The 21,158-nt window shown below is 33.4% G+C and overlaps 1 protein-coding gene across 7 annotated transcripts in view; it reads left to right on the top strand.

Moving 5' to 3' along the window:
* Positions 1-21,158, top strand: part of Rfx3 (regulatory factor X, 3 (influences HLA class II expression)) — a 274,694-nt gene that overhangs the window by 167,539 nt on the left and 85,997 nt on the right. For all 7 annotated transcript variants that reach the window (XM_013516360.1, XM_005388617.2, XM_013516355.1 and 4 more), the window contains one exon: positions 11,856-12,114. In XM_013516360.1, coding sequence (XP_013371814.1) covers positions 11,856-12,114 — 259 coding nt within the window. The remainder of the gene's footprint in view (positions 1-11,855; positions 12,115-21,158) is intronic.

The raw sequence follows: 21,158 nt of genomic DNA, 5'->3' as shown, positions 1-21,158 counted from the left end.
TTTTTTTTTTTTTCTTGGAATAGTTTTTCCAACAAGCTCTTTCCCAAATTGAGATCATAATAGCCCCCATTTCTACAAGTTCTTTGTAAATGATCCTAATCATTCAAAACACTGTGGTTAAACCATCTGCAAAATATCACACGGTATATAGAGAGTCCATTTGAATTAAAATTTGTTGGTATAGCTAATAAATCAGGTTTTAAAAACGATTTTTCTTCTGTCTTGCACTCTTTTTTTTATTCAGATTTTTCCCTGTCGCTGTTACATCACATTAGTCAAGGTGGACATACTGACATCATGCTATGTAGTTGCCAAATGAAGAAATCTTTATCTTATAAATGATTAGTTGAAGCTTTCCAAAAGTCTAGAGACGATCAAAGTTTTAAAGTGAAAAATGTGTTGGTATCTGCTGTAATAATATTTGGTGAGCCTTTTCACAGTTTCTTTGGTTCAGGTTGTCTTTGAAATGCCCTGTACTTCAAAGAACTTGTATGGGATTTTTATAATTGAGATGGAATGTATAGTTTGTGCATTGCTGCTTCTCCTCATATACATTCTAATAGGGCTTGGAGCTAGGTTTTGAATCCATTTGACATTCTGATTCAGTAGTTTTATGGCTGCTTATATAGGAAGTCCTTTTGGAGAAAAAACTGTCTTTCTGTGGAAGAGAATGTGGAAGTCTCTACAGTTAGAGAAAGGTCTCTTTTGTCAATCTCATACAAATTCATATCTTTCACAAAGTTGAAAGGTATTCAATAATACCTTCTCAGAACATGTTGAGAAGGTGGTGGAGACCATTTATTCCAATCCTTTCATTTTACAGGTAAATAAATTGAGGCCCAGAAAGGTGCAATAATTTTCCTAAATAAGTTTATTTTGTGACTATAAAATGTTCTTGGATGGGGGGATGTAATTCAATGGATAATATTTGGATAGCTGAAAAACCAGAAAAGTCTATAATTAATAATTTTTCAATATTAGTTGTTTTGGTTAAGTAACTTCCAAAAGAGTAATTATTGTACTGCCTTATCTATATGCCTTTTTATTATTATCCATTAGTAGACCAAATTATGCCACATTAAGGGCAATTTGCACTGTGATAGTTTCATGTCCAGTAGATTGACATGTAGAATACTTCTACATAATGTAGTAAAGAATTTAGAAACTTACTTTTTCTCCTCTTCTCCCCAAATAGGAAAGGAGGAAAGGAAAGCAATCCACATATGCTGTTTTTAAGTTTAGGACCAAGTTGTGGTATTAATTTACTTAAACGGACTTCATAAACCTATATTTATGTATAATGTCTCACTTAATGGTATAATCTTAGGCAAATAACACAGTTGCATGTATATTTCCTAATCTGTAAAATGGGGAGTAATAGCTAAAAGTTTTAGTTAATTACCAGGTGAGGTTCAAGAAGGAAAGGAGGTAATGGAAGTGGAGGTAATTTGTAATGTCTGAAAAAAGTATTCACTTTTAGGACAGCTGTTTTTACAAAACATACTGTAAAAGTAAAGCTTGATAAAATCTCCTCTAGAACAAATATTTGGCCATGATGACTGTAATCATTATGCACCTCAAGCATGTCCTAATAAAAATAAAAAATAAAATGAAGTATTTGGAAGCAAGATTGAGAAATACTTGTTGGGAGCATGAATTTTTAAAGGTCAAGAATCATAGTATTATGCTTCAGAAAGAGAATAAAACCCCCTGCTTAAATAAAATCTAAGACTGTTTCACAAAAACTGAGCTTTATGATGGTCAAAAGGTTGTAAAGAGGACATTGCCAGCAGTCTAGATCTCAGAAAGTACTCAGTTTAAATACATTTACCTTAGGCAATGTTCCGAGGCTTCAAATTACCTTCAGTTTAGTAGCGTGCTTAACTTTGGGTGTAGGTATACTGTCTGTTGGCCTGGGCTCAATACCCTTCTTGGCTTCAGCTATGACATATGTCCTTTTAGTTGTTTTCATTTACTAAAATAAAGTACCACTTGACAGAACCCATCTCTAAAAAGTACTTTGTTTCTCTTTTCTTCATATTAAAACCTCTTAGAATGGGCCATATACACTTTAGCTGTTTCCAAGCTGACTTTGTTTTCCACATTGCAGTGAAGTTGATCTTATCAAGGTCATGGGTAGCCTCCAGTTGTTAAATCTAATAGATGTTCTTCTATATTAAATATATTTAATCTCTAGCAATCAATCACTTACCCTATCCTGGAATCACTCTCTTTTTGGGGGTGTTTCTGGCTCCATGTTCGTTTTCCTCTTACATTACCAACTCCTTCTCAGTCTTATTATTGGCCAAATAAGTTTTCTTGCTAGTGACCTAAGGTCCAAAATCATATTTATGTAGATTTTTTTTAGTGTTCTTTAACAGAGATCACATTTCTTTCATAATTCTTAGTATGACTATCAGTCATTCTCTTGACTATTTATAAATTTATATCAGTGACATTGGTTTAAATGTTTGGCAATGCCATTTCTGCAAAAGTTGATTTAAGTTTATTTTCACTTCTCTGACCTCCTTCGTTAGGAGGAGTAACCCATATACATACAACAAATATTTCTCAAGTATGTAACCCATACACATACTTACTAACCTATGTCTTTATATATTTCAAAAACCGTTACAGCAATGCGAATTTAGTAATGTCATAGGAAGCTGCTACAGAATGTAAAACTCATTTTGAAATAGTGGACTTTAACATTTAAAACTCGAGTAGTCTAAAAAAAATAATAGTTATGAAGAATACTTTTTTTTCTGTCATTCCAGTGACTTACATTTTTAATACTTTCTGGCACAACGATTCTCAGAAGTGTTTCCTTCAGATAAATAACACTGACATTACTTAAGAAACTGTTAGAAATGTTAACTTTTGATATCCAGGAACTTTAAGGATAAAACACAGGTTAATAAAGTCTGCAGATGATTCTCATTATGAGAAACACTGCTGTACTGTGTAAAAGAATGTAAATACAAAGTAAAGTATGAACATGAAATTACTAAGGATCATAGGATGGTATAATTCTTACGTTATTTTTCCAATACTCGATACATTACCAACATATTTAGTTATGAAATACTACATAGGATCACTGAAACTCAGTTGTTGCACATAGTATTGGGTGTTAGCATTCATTTTATTGTACTTCTACTAGGCATAGCCACATCTTAGTAAACACTTTTATTTTGTACTTGTTAGAGCAGTTAAAGTTAGCAGAAATGTCTTCTGAATTTAAATGAATGCATATGACTTATTAGTAGCATTCAGTAGTATATGTCCCTTTATATTTAATCTGCTTTTTATTCTTAGTTTATTCAAATTAAATGTAAGTAACTTGAATTTCTTGCTGAAGTTCTGTTTTCCTTTTGTTGTCTCACTCAATAGATGTATCACCTTTCTGGTAGTATATCTTCTTCCATTAGTCTGACTTGGAGTGCTCAACTGAAGATCTGTGTTGAAACTCAAATAAATAATTTGTAGTAACCAGCCAGAGATGATTAGCCCCATGAATAAAATGCGTTAAAGATTCTAAATAATGCAACTATTCTACCTGGGAGTTTGATGACTCATATAGAAAGTTCATAATGGGAAACTAAGGCAAAGGTTCTTGGTTGCAAGCACCAGAAACTTTGGGTCACTTAAGAAAAAGAATTTTTTGAATGTTTTTTTGTGACACACAGACTTTCCAAGAAATCTGGAGAATCAGGCTGGAAATATACAGGCACAAGTGAGATTAGGCAGCAGCTAGACAGTAGAGAAAACCTCGTCACAGAGGTAGTCTGTTAAGGAACAGCCTCATATCCAGTGGTATTCCATTAAGGACCACATGCCTCTCTATTCATCATTGCTGCCTCTGGAGACTGACTTTGGCTCTTGATCCTACTTCCACCTCCACTGGAAGGTGGAGGTGACTCCCACACCATAGCATCATTCCCATTGCTTTGTGCTGGGAGTTCCTGATTTAGGACCAAAGCATATGTTTACTTAAACCCCTAAACTAATTTCCTTTGGCTTGTTTGCATGGAGGATTGGGACAGACAGTATCTGGACTTAATGTGTGTTATATTTAAAGTGAGATTTACCTCCTCTCTACATTCACAATTTTTGATCAGTTGTACGAACAGGAATGAGTTTGAGATGCAGTGTAATAAAAATTCCTAGAAGTATATCCGTTATAATGACCCAGTGACTCTTCAATGTAATAAAGAGGAACTAAAATTTTAAGCAGGTATATAGAAAATAGGTATTTCTGGCCATAAATCACAAAATTAAAATTCTTCAATAAATATGTAAAGTATTAGTAATTCCTTTGAATTAATGAAATTAAAATCCTGTGTGGGGAATGATTATATTAATTTTATTCAGTACTGTATATATGTGTGTGTTATACAGTGCAGTGGCTGATACATGCTTAACAGTGATCTGTTGACTAAGTCAATTAATTATTGGTTGTCTGGCTATGTCCTAAGTTCTGGGGTAGACTGAAAGCCTCAGTGGTGGCTGTCTAAGGCGGCTGGATAAAGTGGGTAGAGGAGGAACAAACTCTGCTTTGTCTTCTGGGTTGCTGTTTAACTGGAGCATGTTTCACTTTCTTATCTATCTTATATTTAAAGGTTAATAATTAAATTTAATTGGAAAAGAATTTATGCCATCCTGAATACTGACAGTAATTTACAAAGCAGTTAAATAGTGGGAAGAATACTAACTCTTCTTTTTTGTACTATTTGAATCTTAGTTGAATTATTCTGTCTAATTGGTAGATGAGTTTTGTAGCAAGGAGCATAGGTTTACGGGAAATTTTATGAAGGCATAAGAAAATTCTATAGCAAGACAAAAAGTCTTTATTAGATTTCTCAAAAAACTAAAGAGTAGTTTCTCATCCAAGTTTCGAAGGGAAAACAAAAGCAGAACTGTAGGGCCAGGTTTTACTTTGCTAAGAAATGAAATGCTTCCTTTTCTTAATCATATACGATATTTAAGAAAATTTTAACTTGCCATTCCCTTTTAAATCCAGTTTGGCAGTGTGTACATTTATCTTTTTGTAAATACAAATAAAGGTAGCATAACCCAACAGAAGGAACACAGGACTGGGGGATACCCAGACCTGAGCTCCAGGCTTTCTTCATCATTATCCTGTGAGTGTTACCCTCAGACCAAGCATTTACCCTCATCAGTAAAGTGGGATAATAGTTCCCAGCCTGGGTGATTCACTTACTCCCCATGTCTTCACAAGTTTCCATGGTTCCAGAATGCTCCTCATATGCTTTCATAGTTTCTAAAGATATTTAACAATGTGTTCATGCTGCTTGCGTTTGCTTACTTCCTCAGCCCGGTCCAATCAGATATATATTGCCATCGATATAAGCACTTGCCCGTAAGTTCATTTCTTATAATTATATCAAATGAACAAGTCACAGAATCATATTACATGACCCACAGCAGTGTGAGGCCTAGGTTTCCACTCCCTTTTTACTGGCATGCCACTGCCTCTGTGCCTCTGCCTGCAGTGAAGTTTTTTCTCTAGTTAGAGCATTCTCCTGCTTCCCCCATCCAACTATGTCAGTACCCTGTCCCCGCCTAAAACAAAACCCAAACTTCTTACCGTATTCTATAACAGTAACTTTTAGGCTTTTAAATCTACCAGCAAGGAAGTTAGACATACATTTTATGCTTAGATAAATGCACACATGTATATACTCATTCTTTGTAATATAAACAAAAATCCTCAAAATATTTCTTACTTTTGCTTGGTGTAATATGACCTGATCTTTTGTAATCTATTCTGGTCTTTTTAAATGCTGTGGTAACCTGTTAAAATTGATTTCATGATCTTCTCCTGTTTAACAACATTTGTTTACACTCCCTGCCTGTTTACTATTTACCTGCTGATCTTTTAACCTCATTTACTTCTAATGGCCTTCTCATGTGTTATATCCAGAATGCTCATTATTTTCTTAAATACCAAGACTCTTTCTGTCTTATGACTTTTCCTTGTGTTAAGAGTGTTTTTCCACAACTTTCCAGATACGGTCGTCTGATTTTCTGTAGCAATGAATCCATTTCATTCAATCTCAACCTAAATGTTTATCCTTCAGGGTTAACTCTCCTTAACTGCAAATCTACCATTTCCTCGTTTATTTGGCATTAGTGTTTTATTTTTTGTTTTATGTCACCTAAAAAAGTTCTAAATGTCTTATTTCCTTTCTTATATTTATGTAATTACCCCTTAAGTTATATAACCCTTGTGAAAGTAGAGGCCATGTTTGTTTTGTTACTGTTTTTCTTGGTGCCAAAATAGATGCTGAGTAAATACTTGTTAAAGTAATTCATATAGAGCAGTCTGAACACAGTAAAACATTGTACTGATGAAAAAATAATAATCACTGTTACAGTATTCTCTCACCATAATTTAATTTATTGTGTGACATGTACAAGCTATTTTCTTAATTTATCATTCATGCTATTGCTTGATTGTATAGTTACAAGTTCATTGGTGGGAGGATGTTCAGAACTTTGATAAAATACAAAACATATAATTAAGAAATATTGTATATTTGCATTTCTGGATAACACACTAGAGGCTAAAGAAAACAGAAAAATTGTTTACAGCTAAGGTAAATTGGCATAATATTCTAGTGAATAAGTAAGCATATAATATTCAGGGTCATGCTTAGTCAAACTATATGTGAGGGGATGATGGAGGATGCAACAGCACAACTGCCGAATTAAATGGATCAGAGTCCTAACATTTACAAAAATCTTATCATAGTGTCAGGCCTGAAGAAGCTTTTGTCAGCAAGTATACATATATCTGAGTATTTACATTCATTACTGGATACATGCAGAGAGCAATGAGAAGATTTCTCCTAGTTTAGAAATAATATGACACATGATTTTCATGATGTAGTCTGTGGCAATCAATACAGAAAAAGCAAAATGAACACAGCAGCATCTTTTAAGTCTGTACAAAATTGCTTGGGAATTTAGCTATTTCAGGAATGTACAGCCTTGAAATAGCTGCTTGCAATCTTATATGCCAAAAATTGAGTAATTTTTCTGCAACATATGTTTTAGAAATTTCTGGGGAAAATAGTGTGCAAGCAACATCTCATGTGAAGGATGTATTTAGTGTATACAATATGAAAAACAAGCTGATTGGAAGTATCAGAATTAAAAGAGTCATATTTCTAGTACCTAAGAAAGAACTTTTTTTGGTGGTTTATTGTCTCTTCTGTTTAAAAATTCCACAGTATTTTTTAATTTTATATTTTTTATTAGTACACATTTGCAGTACATCTTGATTACATTCCTCTTGGGGAATTGGTGCATATACATAACATCTTAATTCTTTATTCTTCGCGTTTGCTCCCCCATTCCTCCCTCCCTCTTGGCCCCCTTCCCTTTTACACTAGTTCTATTTTACTAAGGATCTTAAAGTATGTAGACATCGACAAAGTATTTAGGAGTTGCTTGTGCCTGGCTTTTGGGACTCCAACAAATGGATTAATGCTTGCTTTATTGATTTGAAAGAACAGTGACTAAGGATATCATGATGCTTTCTCTGACTCTGTTATTAACCCAGTGTTTGAAAGTCTCCTCTGTTTGCCATTGCAAGTATATTTTTGTGAGAACCAAATTCAGACAATTCATGACACTTCTTTCTAAAATGATTCTGTCCTTTCTTTACCCCTTAGAAATTGCTCATCTTACTCCAGTGTATGTTTGTGCAGTGTAGCCAAGCCTTTTTCACAGCCCCATGGGTCATGATTGAGCAGTGGAATAATGGTGATATTTTATAGATAAAGCATATTCTTTTTTTTTTTTTTTTTTTTTTTGTCTTTTTGAGACAGTGTCTCACTATGCAGTGCAGGCTGGCTTTGAGCTCATTTTGTAGCCCAGGCTGGTCTCGAAGTTGCAATGATCATCCTGCCTCAGCCTCCCAAGTGCTGGGATTACAGGTGTGTGCTGCCACGCCTGTCTAGGCAGTCTTCGTTAGCTTTCTTTCTTCTTTTGTTCTTTGGTCATTTCCTAGCTCATGAGTCATACCCAACTGGAAGGAAGTATGGAAAATTAAAGTGGCTTGGTTTTTACTACTAGATTTTAATACAGATTGAGAGGGTGATATTGATTTTATATCTGTGATGCATTTGTATTACTATTGTTCATTAAGAATTAACTATATAGGGGCTGGGGATTTAGCTCAGCAGCAAAAGCGCCTGCCTGGCAAGTGCAAGGTCGTGAGTTCGGTTCCCGGTACCGGAGAAAAACCAAAAAAACAAAAAAAAAAAAAAAAAAAAAGAATTAACTATATAAAGAGAACATGCCTGAAACATGGGGTGATTTAAATCCCTAGTGATGTTTCTTTTACGATGCAGTATTAACTACCATGCTCACGTTTTGTAATGGTAAATGCAGTGTCCTCCAAATGGCCTTGCCTTTTCCACCTGTCCTTCTTTACCATTGAAAGTGCAGCATCAGCAGATCCTGTTCTGGTTAACAGAGTAATGGGGTGAGAGTACACAGTGAGCTAAGACTTAAGGAAATCCCAAATAGCAACAGAAAGTTGTTCGGCCCCTCTGTTACCTGTTACGATTAGTCTCTAGTACTTACTCCTGTAGATCATTGACATACAGAAAGTGTCAAGCCCTCATTAGGTGATGTAACAGTTGAGAGCATGGTTAAGTTTAGATTCCAAGTTCATGATTCCTCAGCTGTGTGCTTGGTACAAAGGTTCTTAACCTAGCCACATTAGAGTTATTTATCTTGTATACGAAATAGGAATTATAGCAATAGCTACCTCAAAGAGATGTCAGGAAGTTTAAATGAGTTACTTAGTAAATGATTGGTAAACATGAGCTAGCATATTTTTATTTGCCAAGTTTACTTATTACTAGAGGATATGCTTATCTGCTCAGGCTGTTATAGAGAAAGCGAGCATCATATCCTGAGTTTTTCAAAATAATTATTGTTCTATAGGTATTTGTAGGATTTATTTGACTATACTTAAATACCAGTGTCTTTTTTTTTTTTTTTTTTTTTTTTTTTTTTTTTGGTTTTTCTCCGGTACCGGGAACTGAACTCACGACCTTGCGCTTGCCAGGCAGGTGCTTTGCCGGTGAGCTAAATCCCCAGCCCCAATACCAATGTCTTATTGTGTTATTTTATCTTCAGTTAAGTGGGGCCACTGTTATATTCATTTTACATAAATTAAAATGACCTAATTTCTCTTTTGTCTAAATTTGTAGTCAGTATGACTTTTATTTTACTAAATAATTGAGATTTCCAGATGAGAAATGTATTAATGTTGGACAATAATTTTTTTTTGGTACTGAGCCTCGAATATATATTTTAAATAGTACTTTCTCTCTGTAAAAAGAATGCTGTCTGTGGAGCTGTTTCTGTCATCACCACAAACTGAAATTTGTACCTGGAAAGGAGTAATTTTACCTAGTTTAGAAAATTTTCCAATCATGGTTATCTTGCTAAAGTTTATGTTATAAATTACAAGTGTTGTAATAGGTTAAATTATACAGAAACATGTTGGAAAGTTTAGCATAGTTTCTTATGGGTTAACAAAGGATTTGTGTTAAAGAATTTTATGAAATTGGTTACTGCATCCAATATACTTTAAATAGAATATTTTAATTTAATATGCTTAGTATATATCAGCAAATCTATTGTATTGCGATTACAGACAGGAATAAAATGTGATTTCATGGGAATGTGTAGAAATTTCAGGAGTACCAAGCGTGTTAGGCCAGCACGGAAACAAAACCTAATAGTCCCATAAAGAGTGGCTATGGAGGGTAAAGGTGCAGAAAATAGTTCAGAGATAAGGAATTTAAACTAAGAGTGTAGGGATGATTAGCACCAAGGAAGGGAGTGGAAGTAAAATGCAGTCTTCTATACTGAGGAAGTCATGTGTAGCAAAGCAGAGAGGTAGGAGAAAAACTCCACTTTGAGTAGATGAGCAAAATGGTCAAGTGGTATTAAGGAAGAAAGGATTTTTTTTTTTTTTTTTTTTGAGAACATGTCTAGTAACAGGTGAGATTATATAAGCACCTGCCCCTGCTACTCCTATAGAAGTATTAAAGGTTGTGAACTTTTTCTGAAGGTAAAGGAAAATTTTGAAGGCAAGAGAGAATCACTGGAAGATTCTTTTCACATTTGCATTTTAGAAAATTCCTCTGGCAGCAGAGTTGGAGGTAGGTCAGAAGAGAGCCTGATGGGGCAGGGGGACAGTTAGAAGGCAGTTATAAAAGAGATCATTATGAATTAAGGCAGCAAGTGTGAGAAAGGAAAGGAAAATTGAAGAATTATGAATTTTATTTGAAAGGTAAAGGTGACAATTCAAATTGTCATTCTGAATGAGGGTAGAATCATCAATAATTTCCAAATCCGAGGATGGCGATACTGTTCTGCTGAGAGAAGAGTGTAGAAGGAGAGCTAGAAAGAGAAGAATAACATTTTATGTTAGATTTTTATATGTGGAGCCCCCTACATATCAGGGTTTTCTAAACAGAGTTAATCAGAAACCCAGATTTAAAATTCTTAAAATGTCACTTGAAAGTAAAGCTTGCAGAGATACCAGCTTTTATGATTACTTAGTATAAGTACACATATGACATACTATAGTATTTGGTAAAGTCTGTGATCTAACTCAAAGTAAAAAGAAAAAGGAAATGCTCAGAAAATACCACATAGAAAGTGCCAAGAAAATGGAGGCCAACAAAAGATTCCTGAGAGGTAGTGGTAAAAATGTAAACAGTAGAAATGAAATGCCACAGAAACTAAGGGAGCAGAATGGTTAAGAGGGAGAGCTCTTAATGTAAGAACAGGAAATGGCTGAAAACACGCACACCAAACTGTTAGCAGTAGCTAATTGTAGAATATGGAGTTAATGAGAATAACAAGAACTGGGAATTTTAATTTGGTATTTGAATTTGTAAGGGACAAGTGTGTTTTATATTACTGTACGTTTTTATATGTCTGTATGTTTACCTTCTTGTGTTTTTAATAAAAAATTTTAAAACTATCTTAATGTAGATTGTAGCCAATTGAAAATAAAAAATGCTATCAAATAAGCTTAATAAGAACAGAAAAAGAAGGAAAGGGCGACATGGAATGGTCAGCAGTGTCATACTGCAGAGAGGTTAGAAAAGATGAGGGCTGACAGAAGCCTTTTCGGTTGATATTTAGATTTGGTCACAAGCGACCTTATTAAAAGCAGTTTCAGTGAAAAGCTAGGGACAAAAGGTTGACCTCATTGGTGGGAAGCGAAAGAGAGAATGTACATAGGGGACACAGCCCTATGGTAAAGGAGAAGCTTGAGTGTGAAAGGAGGGGAGGTACTAGAAAAAGATTTTGGGCCAAAGATAAATAAACTTGTTTTATCTCAACATCCTTTTAGAGCAAAACTTCCACAGATGCTTCTTGTGAGTCACCTGAGAATGCAGTGGTTGGCCTGTCAGTCCCCATTATTGCAGATCTCAGCTTTTCTAAAGGTTGAATTTGCAGGTTGTAGAAGGAAGTGAAGCAGTTGTTCAGCAAGAGTTCCTAGAGGGAAGTGACCTGAGGTTGTCTGTGTGCCAGAGGTACTCATCTGTAGAGGGTTAGGGTTAGGGTTAGCCTAACCGTAGCCTAAAGTTGAAGTACTAATGAAAAGAATATGCCTTTAATTTGGAAAGGAAATTTGGCTATTTTGGGGGATGAAGTTCCATACAAAAATGCAACATTTGCCATGTTCCAAAGGCTAAGCTAAATGATGTATTTTAGATATATTGAAGAAAATTTATCAGGTGGTGTGAATAAGATAGTGAATTTCTCCTTTTTTTCTTCTTCTAAAGCCGAACAACAACTTATCCTTACACAGAAACCCAGATGTACAGCCAAAACACTGGAGGGAATTACTTTGACACTCAAGGGAGTTCCGCACAGGTGACTACCGTGGTCTCCTCCCACAGTATGGTGGGCACTGGTGGGATTCAAATGGGCGTCACCGGAGGACAACTCATCAGCAGCTCTGGAGGAACCTACCTGATTGGCAATTCCATGGAGAATTCTGGCCACTCGGTGACACACACGACTCGAGCCTCCCCAGCAACAGTAAGTATTTTGAGTTTTTATTTTCTGAATTTAGTTTCTTGGTAGCTTCTACTGTACATTTTACCCCTGTGGAGGGAAAAGAAATAAAAGATGAGGATGGAGCAAGAACATGTTACACAGTGTTAGTACCGTGGCTGCTTTCAAAATTTAGTATACAAAGTACTGTGCAGAATGTTACATTTATCTACTAATTAAGTGAATTAGGAGGTTTTCACTGGTAATGGGCAGTTAGGTGAGTTTTACTCAACATTGCTGATTTTCATAGAATTTCTTTAGTGATATTTATTAAAATACTTTGTATCATGCCTACTTTATAAAAGCCAGTCAGTAAATTAGAGAATAAAATATAGTTTATTTAGAATGTTCACATCTTTTAGTAGTAGTATTTTTGTCAGCTCATCAACAGGGAACTTACATTATGTAGAGAAGTATTTTCCAAACCTTAGTTGTTTAGGTTTTACTATATTCACATCCATTTTTAATATTGTTCACTTAATATCTTTTAAAACATCTCACTTCTAAGATAGAAAAACTATGTATCAAAAACCATGATTTTAATATGTATCAAAATCAGTACTTAAATGGTTAAATAAAAAATAAATTTACCCCCATGCTATATGAAAGCCATGTTACATTTTACCAGAGAGACACTTTGGGAAGCACTAATACAGGTGATTCATATAAAAAAATACTTGTTCTAACTCTTTCTATAGCTATGGGCAAATAATATATTAGGGACATACCTACATATATGAGTTTTTAAAATTTTAAACATTAGTATGGATTTTCACATAAGATACTTTAATGTGTTGAAATGATATCAAAAATAACCATAGAAAGTTGTATGGAATTTGATATAATCAAAGTGTGTCAACCAAACTTCCCTTTTTTTACCTCAACTAACCCTCAGGGAAAAATGATCCCTTAAGCCAAAGTTGCAGTGGTTGATTTTCTGCAGGTTCATATACAAAGGTGCTAAGCATTTGAATGAAGAAAACACTCTTTCTTACCATAAAATAAAGCAGAGATAAATTTGGGAGAAAATATGAAAAGTTAGTAGTTCTCATTTTATGTGTTTTCATCAAGATGCTATATATACTTGGTAAGTACTTTGCACACATCTTATATATTTGTAGTGATTACTTGTGTTTATATTTTCATCATTTAGTGCCTTTTCTGTCATCCAGTTTTAAAGCCCTTTATTTTTAATTCACTATTTGTTACTAACATTGGAACTGGTAACTAGCTGTTCTGAATAGAATGTTTCTTTTTGTAATTTCTTCTTTATGTTTTTCAAGATTTCTTATGTTTACTTATCTCTTACTTTTAATGATATCAAATATGATATTTCTAAGTCTTTTAGTCATATCAACATGTTTATATAACTTAGAAACAAAAGAGAATTAGCACTAATAAATCATAGCTTCTCTAGATCTCAGATATCCTATTAATAAAATAAGGGGTTAATTAGATTAAATGATTTCCTTATTTCCTCTTGCTTTTATAAGTCATAGTTATTACAAAGTAATTATGAAATATCACAAAAATAACTGTATCTTTACCAAAAAAAGAAAAGAGGTAGAAAAACGGTGTCAGTATATTAGCGCACTGGTAATAAAGGCCACCTAGACAGTCATTTTTAGTGAGAAGGAAGATACTTGGCATTTACTAAGGCTAGGAACACTAAAAATCAGGAAAAGTGTGCTTTCCGCTGTTTCGTCCACTCTCTCTCATGCTACCATCATGTCTTGGTTATTTGTCCTGTTGCTGAGACAAAATTCCCAACACTCAAAGTTAAAGGAGGAAAAGTGTATTTCAGCTTAGCATTGGTAGAGGTTTCAGTCCATAATCAGCTGGCTCCAAAGCAAGGTAGATAGAGACAGGGATTGCAGAGAAGCTGTTGATGGCACAAGAAGGTAGTAAAAACAATAAAGAAGGGGCCTTAACAGTATCTTTCTGCCCCATTTATCTTACCTGGGCTACTTAGGTTGAGTAACATTCAACCCTTAATCCTAGTGCCCTTGAAGGTAGCATCGCATCGTGAGTCAGTTCCAGGGTCACACACTCCAGATCCAGCCACCTCTGAAAAAGCCCCACCTATAAGTCTTTAGGGGGACATCTAGACACAAGCCATAGCACATACCATCTTTCTCACCCCATCCTTTTCTCCTCACCTTCTCAAGCCACTTTCACTTGCCTTAACATTAATTTTTTTACTACCTATTAAACACCCTCAGCAACTGGATTTAGGTTTTATTATAGTTAATATAGTTGCTAACACTAAGAGGATAAATTCTATAATTTAGGTTTTTTGGGGAGAGTGAGGGAAACCCTGTGGTTTTCTATATCATGTATGAAAGGTAGCATTACTTAGGTTATACAGTATGCAAATTGATGTGTCATTTTCATTATATTCATTGGTAAACTAAAATATATAAAATAATTGAACAGGGAATAGTTGAAAATATTTGAAAATATCAACTCATTATATCAGTTATATATATATTAATTTTCCCTTAAATGATTCATATTTGAGGTTTGTTTTGTGAAGGATGAAAGATCTGAAATGATTGCAGGATTTTTTTCTTTTTTCAAGAATATTTCCTTTTTTAGCAGAAGAAATAAAACTATAAAAGATATGATTTTTATGGAAAAATCATAAAGTACTCTTTTCAAAGCTTATATAGCGGTACACACTCGCCTAAATATTCCTCTGCTAGTGTTCATTGTATTACCTTGCGTTTAATTACCAAAACATCTGTGTGATTTAGAGCTGCCTTTCGATGGTACTAAAGATTTGTATTGGCTTGATGCACAATGAGTTGGTTTTTTTTTTTTTCTTTTTTTTTCCGGTACCGGGAATCAAAATCACAACCTCGTGCTTGCCAGGCAGGTGCTGTGCCACTGAGCTAAATCCTCAGTCTTTAATGTGCAATGAGTTTGTGATTCTTAGTTTACAGTTTCACATTTTACTAAAATTAACAAGATTTAAGTACTATAAACTTACTGAATTCCACACGTTAGAAAATTGGTACATTTTTAGTTGTTTCAACTCCTAAACACCAGTTTTTTTAGTAAGTTCTAGGTCATTAAAAGGAACTTCCTTGATGTCATAGCTTTGCCGTTCACTATAGAACCATAAAATGCATGTGCACACAATCTTGGCAACTTGTTGGTCAAGACTCAAGTCTTTCCTTTCTCAACACTGAACCAAACTATGTCAGATAAGCTCAGTACTTTTGCCTCGTCTCTGTTAACATGACCAATACAGCTCACTGTGTAGGAGTAGCCTATGTTGTAGCCAAATTTGTGACTGCAAACAGTACAGTCAGCCCTCTACACCCACGAATTTCATATTGATGGATTCATCTAACCTGAGACTGCAATAGAATTGCATTTGTCTTGAACATACACAGGCGTCTTTTTCTTGTTATCCTCCCTAAATGATACAATAAAATAACTACCTAGCATTTCAGTTATTACATCTACTTGACAGATGGTTTAAAGCACAAAGGCAACTATTTACTGCTAAATAAAATTATTTTTAGCATTTTATAGGAGGAACTTGAGCATCCACTGTTTTAATATCAGAAGGGGTTCCCTTCTGAGGGCTCCCCTCAACTGCAGCCATTCCTTAAGAGCCCAGAAATAAGTGGAATAGGTAGTCAATTCATTCAGTCAGTGTGAAACTAGTTAGGTTTGGATACTTCAGAGGAGCAAATAAATAACCTTTATTCAATTTCTGACCAGCAAAGATTCTTGCTACAATTCTCAAATAATTGTAGTGACCCCCTTTTACATTTGACTTGTTTCTATACAGAAATACTTCCATTTAAAAATGCTACAAATAATTTTCTGTCACAAAGTGTACTTTAATGTGCAAATAGATTTTTACAGTATGCTAATGATGAAAGTTTATGATTTGAAATAAGAGCCATTAGGAAAAGAAATGAATGATTAGCACTTGAAATATTCAATAAGTAACTTAGAAATATTGCTGTATAAAGTATCTCTTAATCATTAACAGAATTTTGATTTGAACATATGACTTTAGTTATATAACTTCAAGTGAAAATACATTTTACATAAAGATACTTCATTTTGGGCTTCTGCACTGTGAGTTTTCAGTTTTCATGGTACATAGAATGTCATTGTTTCTAAAAAGATAACAATGATAACAAATTAAATTTTATATGATGGCTCTATTATGGTACAAACTACCAGTATTCAGGTTTAGCCAAAGTACTATTGTTCCTTTTACTTACTATACTTTTTTTATTTGGCCAGTGAGAGTCCATGTGTTTAAATTTATATGTATTATATTATAATGTTTTTTGCTTGTGTAAATACATACACGGGAAAAGGCATTTTTGTTGGTAAAATTAAGTTAGAATTTATAGAAAGATTATCTAACATTTTTGTTGGGCCATTACTGAATATGAATTCAGCTAAGTTGCAACTTAAATAAATGTTTTAGTCTTCATTAAATTGATGGTAGGGATCTATTTATTGTTTTTTCAATAGCACATAGACATTATAGTGAATCAATTGGCTATAGTCAGAACTCTGAACTAATACACTTTCCTTGTAACTGTATGACCGTAGTGTTTCCCTTTATGTATTTGTTTATTTGAAACTCCAAGATAGTTTTGATTCTTTTTCTGTATCATCATATCATTTAAAGAATTTTAGAAGTTTGGAATCTAAACACAATTTACACTGGAAAAGTCAAAAGTTTGCAAATGAAGTTAGTGACTTCTTTGTGCTTATCACCACTTACTTGTACCAGACTGTATAATAATTAGCAGTATGCTTTAAGAAGCTTTATTTAGTCCTCCAGTGAATACTGTTTGTATTCATATAGCCAGAGTTATTTATGGGATTTTTATTCCTTGATAACTAAGTTACATTACACATTTTAAGAATATGAAATGAAAATTACTTTTAACAGCTCTAAGTATCTACATTTAGTAATTATATATGTTAAAGAACTTTTGTTAAAACTAAGTCCCACCAAGAGTTACTAAAAAAAGCATGTTGACATTAGTATTATCCATGTCTTTTTTATTAATGTAGAATATTATAATTTAATTATTTGGAGAAAAATTTGGATGCCCATCTGCTGCTATAAAGTTTAGCTTGACTTGTATAATTTATAGCAAGTGAAGAATCTATGTAAAAATTGTACAGGGTCTTATTTCTTCAGCCTTGGGTATGTATGTTTATAATTTTGGTAAGAAGGAATGCTTTTCCTAAGAAGATGAATATGTTTAGCTCCCCAGAAAATTAATTTGTCTGTTTACTCCTTTGTGGTGTGGCTGTTTGTTTTATTTTAAAATTTCTGTTAATTTTATTATTTGAATTAATTATACTTACATGCATTGAAAAATTATACTTAAACACATTAAATATACACATTCAAAAGGTATAAGAAAGTACATCATGAATCTCTCACTCTTGTTCCTGAATTCTCTTCCTTAAAAACAACCACTGTTACCAAGTTCTTTTAAGTATTGTTCTAGAAATACTCTATGAATATACAAGCAGAATATATTTTTTCACATAGCACTAACAAAAATACTATCTTGCTTTTTTTCATGTCACAGTATGTGTCAGATTTTTTTTTCATGTCAGTACATGGAGGACTTCCTCATATTTATGAAAAATGATTGTATTAAAAGTAGCTAAACTGTCTTACAAAAGGAAAAAGTGTTAAAATAATGTTAGATTATTGGTTATGACTGTATAGAATATAAAAGCCATGTAGTAACATGAGATTAAAACTTGTTTATCATATGTAAATGTAAACTTAGAAGAAAAAACTTTTAAGTTAATGGTGTATAAATTATGCATAAATCAGTTATTTTATAACAATTATTTAGTTTTCCAATTAGCCTCAATGATTAAAAGAAGGAAATACTTTCTCCACTTATGTATTTAGGCAGGAGCATGTATCTCCATTATGATCTTAGCATTTTCTGTTTTCCTAGGGCCCTTTTTCCCTGGGCCAACATGAGCCCTCAAATAAAACCCTTTAGACAGACTACCACGGATCTTCTGCTTCCTGCACTGTAGCATAAATGACTGAAGTTTCTGCGACCTCATTTTCAAAGCATTTAATAGAATGGGACTTTGAGTGACTTGTAGTCTCCACCACTTCATCTCTATTCCACTCAACTGTCAGTCAGTTCCACACTGCTCCAGCCTTAAGCTGATAAGATGTAGAGGCAGTAATTTTATGGTTAAGACCATAAGACATTCCAGGCTTAGAGATCTTAATAAGCTAGAAGGTTAAGACAAACAGAATGACAGGGCCTTCATTCTTTCCTAACCACAGCAAGTGAATTCCCCAGAATTTTTGAAGCAAAATATAATAATGCCTTACTTAATTTTTCATTTATTTTATTCTGAAACAGCATTTCAGAACACACTATATTGTAATTTTCCAGAAATGGCTAGACTATTTCATATACAATCTAGTTTAGAAGGGTTTAATGATGTGTATACATTATATTTATGTATAGAGGTAAATAACGTCTTAGGTGCCTCTTACATTTCATTTGCTTGATTTTTCTAATAACTAAAAGCTAAATTTCTAATTAATCTAATTTGAAACTACTATAGATTTTAAAGGAAAAAATAACTAATACTTTGTTCATATAGATCAGGTAGTCAGATAAAATATGAAATGTATTGGTGTCAATTAAAATGTACTATTGTCTGTGAGTTACATGAGTCACTGTTAGATGCAGAAAGTTTTAATACTATTCGTTCTACTGGCTAGCTTAATGGGAAAAAAATACAACACTATGTCTATGACTAATTATCATTTTTCTAATGAGGAGGAATTTCCATGACCCCATGATTATTAGTTCCTTCTTGAAACCATGTGATGGAATTGCCACTTTCTAGGCGTACATAACTACTGTTGTGTTTATTGGCCGCAAAATTAATTGGTTTCATTGAAAGTCTAGCTGTGGTATTTGATTAAAACTACTGGTGGCAGTAAATTGCATGGGCTAGGAATTTTGTAATGTAGCTATTGATTGTTAGAAATAATTTTATATATTCACTTATGTGTACTTGATATAAATTTTAATGACTTTACTATCTCTCATAAAATGGAAGATAGGGTTTTTAATTGTATAAAATACAATTAAAATACAAAGAAAATACAAGAAAAATGCAATTAAGCAAGAGGAAGAAGGAAACCTAAAAATGAAAGAAAATAAAGAGATCAGAACTTGTAGGTGGTATGATTGTGTATCTAATTAAAAAAAGAGAATCAGATGAAACTATAATAAGAGAATTTAATAAGTTGGCTTAGTACAAAGTAAGTGTATGATGAAATCATTAGCTGCTTGACAATTTAAAAATACCTGCCAATAAAATACATATATATATCCAGATATATATCAAATACCTATGTGCCAGATACCATAAATAAAACTTCTTAGAGTTCCTGAAGGACATAAAAGGTAACTGAATAATTGCAAAGGCATACCATATTCTTACATAAAAGAAATTTTAGTGTCAACATTGAATCTCCCTAAATTTACTTAGAAGATATTTCAACATAATCTGAATCACAATTTCAATAGATTTTTTTTTATCTGAAAGTTTGTAAGAACAGTACAGAAATAGAAAATTTTGTAAAAAGACATATGAGGTATAGGGAGGGAAGGAGGAAATACCCTACCACTTATGACAGCACACTGTAAAACTTTAATTAAAACAGAGTTGTCTAGGCATATGAATATGAACCAATAAATGGAATAAACTAGAGAATTTAAATAGTCTAAGAAAATACAGAGTAGAGAATAAAGGTGTCACTCCCGGTCAGTGAAGAAGTGATGTATTCAATAATGATATTTGGAAAAACTGGCTAAGCAATTCAGAAAATTAAATTAGTTCCATATATTATTCTCTGTAACAAAATTAATTTCACCTGAATTGAAAATGTGCTTATTGTTTTTTTTTAGAAGGTGAGCTTTATAAACTAATCAGAGAAAGCCCCAAAATAGATGATCTTGATTTCAAACCACTATCCCAATTTAAACAAATATTCTCAGAACACATTCAATTTATATTGTTATCTAATCCATTTTCCCCATAAAATTTTTCAAAATAGCTTCATGTGCTATAAAATTACTAAAACTTCAGGTTGAAAACATAATAATTTTCAAGATTTCCCAAGATGTCATTGAACAGAAAGGAAAAGATCTCATGCAGTTGAACATTTCTAAGATCTAAAACGTGTTTGCTATAAAGCTTACTTTTAATGTGTCAAGATCAAGACTTTATCCTTTGCTACTTTGTGGTTCAAGAAGGCATGAAAAGCAAAGGTGACCTAGGTGTGTTCTCTGGGCATGTAAAAGTTTTTTAAGGGCTGAAAGAGTAGCCTGTCATGAATCTTTCACAGTTAAGCTTCTTTTAAGCATTACTTTGGAATTAATGTATTTATATATTGATTAATATTTGACTTGAACTTAAATTTTAAAGATCAGTATCATAATCAGAGCAAATACATACAGTATGTATTTGCCAGGCTTCCTGGGTCCAAAAGACAACCTGTAGCTCCTTAGAACAAGATACCATTTTCTAGAACAGAACTAACTGATCCTGGTTTAACTGCTGAGTATAGGGTATTCATTTTTTATGCTGCAATGAAAAATACCTTTAAATTGTATCAGAGGACTTATGTTCTAATTTACGAATACACATCTCTATGTACAAATATTGTGTTAGCAATCACATAAACTAAATGCAAATTGGGGATGTTCTTCTGTTGTTGAAGTTGTTCCTTTAGGAAGTCCTCAACAGCTATATGAGTGATGGCTCAACTCAGCCGTCACAAAACACCTTTTTTATTTGCACAGAAGTCACTAAGTGGAATTGTTTGATCCTACCTGGTCTCAGACACAACCAAAATTTAAAACCCTGGAGTTGAGAAGAGAAAGTCTGGTCATAAGTGTATATCTTTTTCATAGAATTTCACTAATGAATCTATGGTTCCTTCACAAGAGAACAGAAATATTGTTTCT

Source organism: Chinchilla lanigera, unplaced genomic scaffold, assembly GCF_000276665.1.
Source record: "Chinchilla lanigera isolate Chin_1 unplaced genomic scaffold, ChiLan1.0 scaffold00033, whole genome shotgun sequence".
Lineage (NCBI taxonomy): Eukaryota > Metazoa > Chordata > Mammalia > Rodentia > Chinchillidae > Chinchilla > Chinchilla lanigera.
The sequence above is the reverse complement of the archived record's forward strand: the minus strand, read 5'-3'. Positions and strand labels throughout refer to the sequence as shown.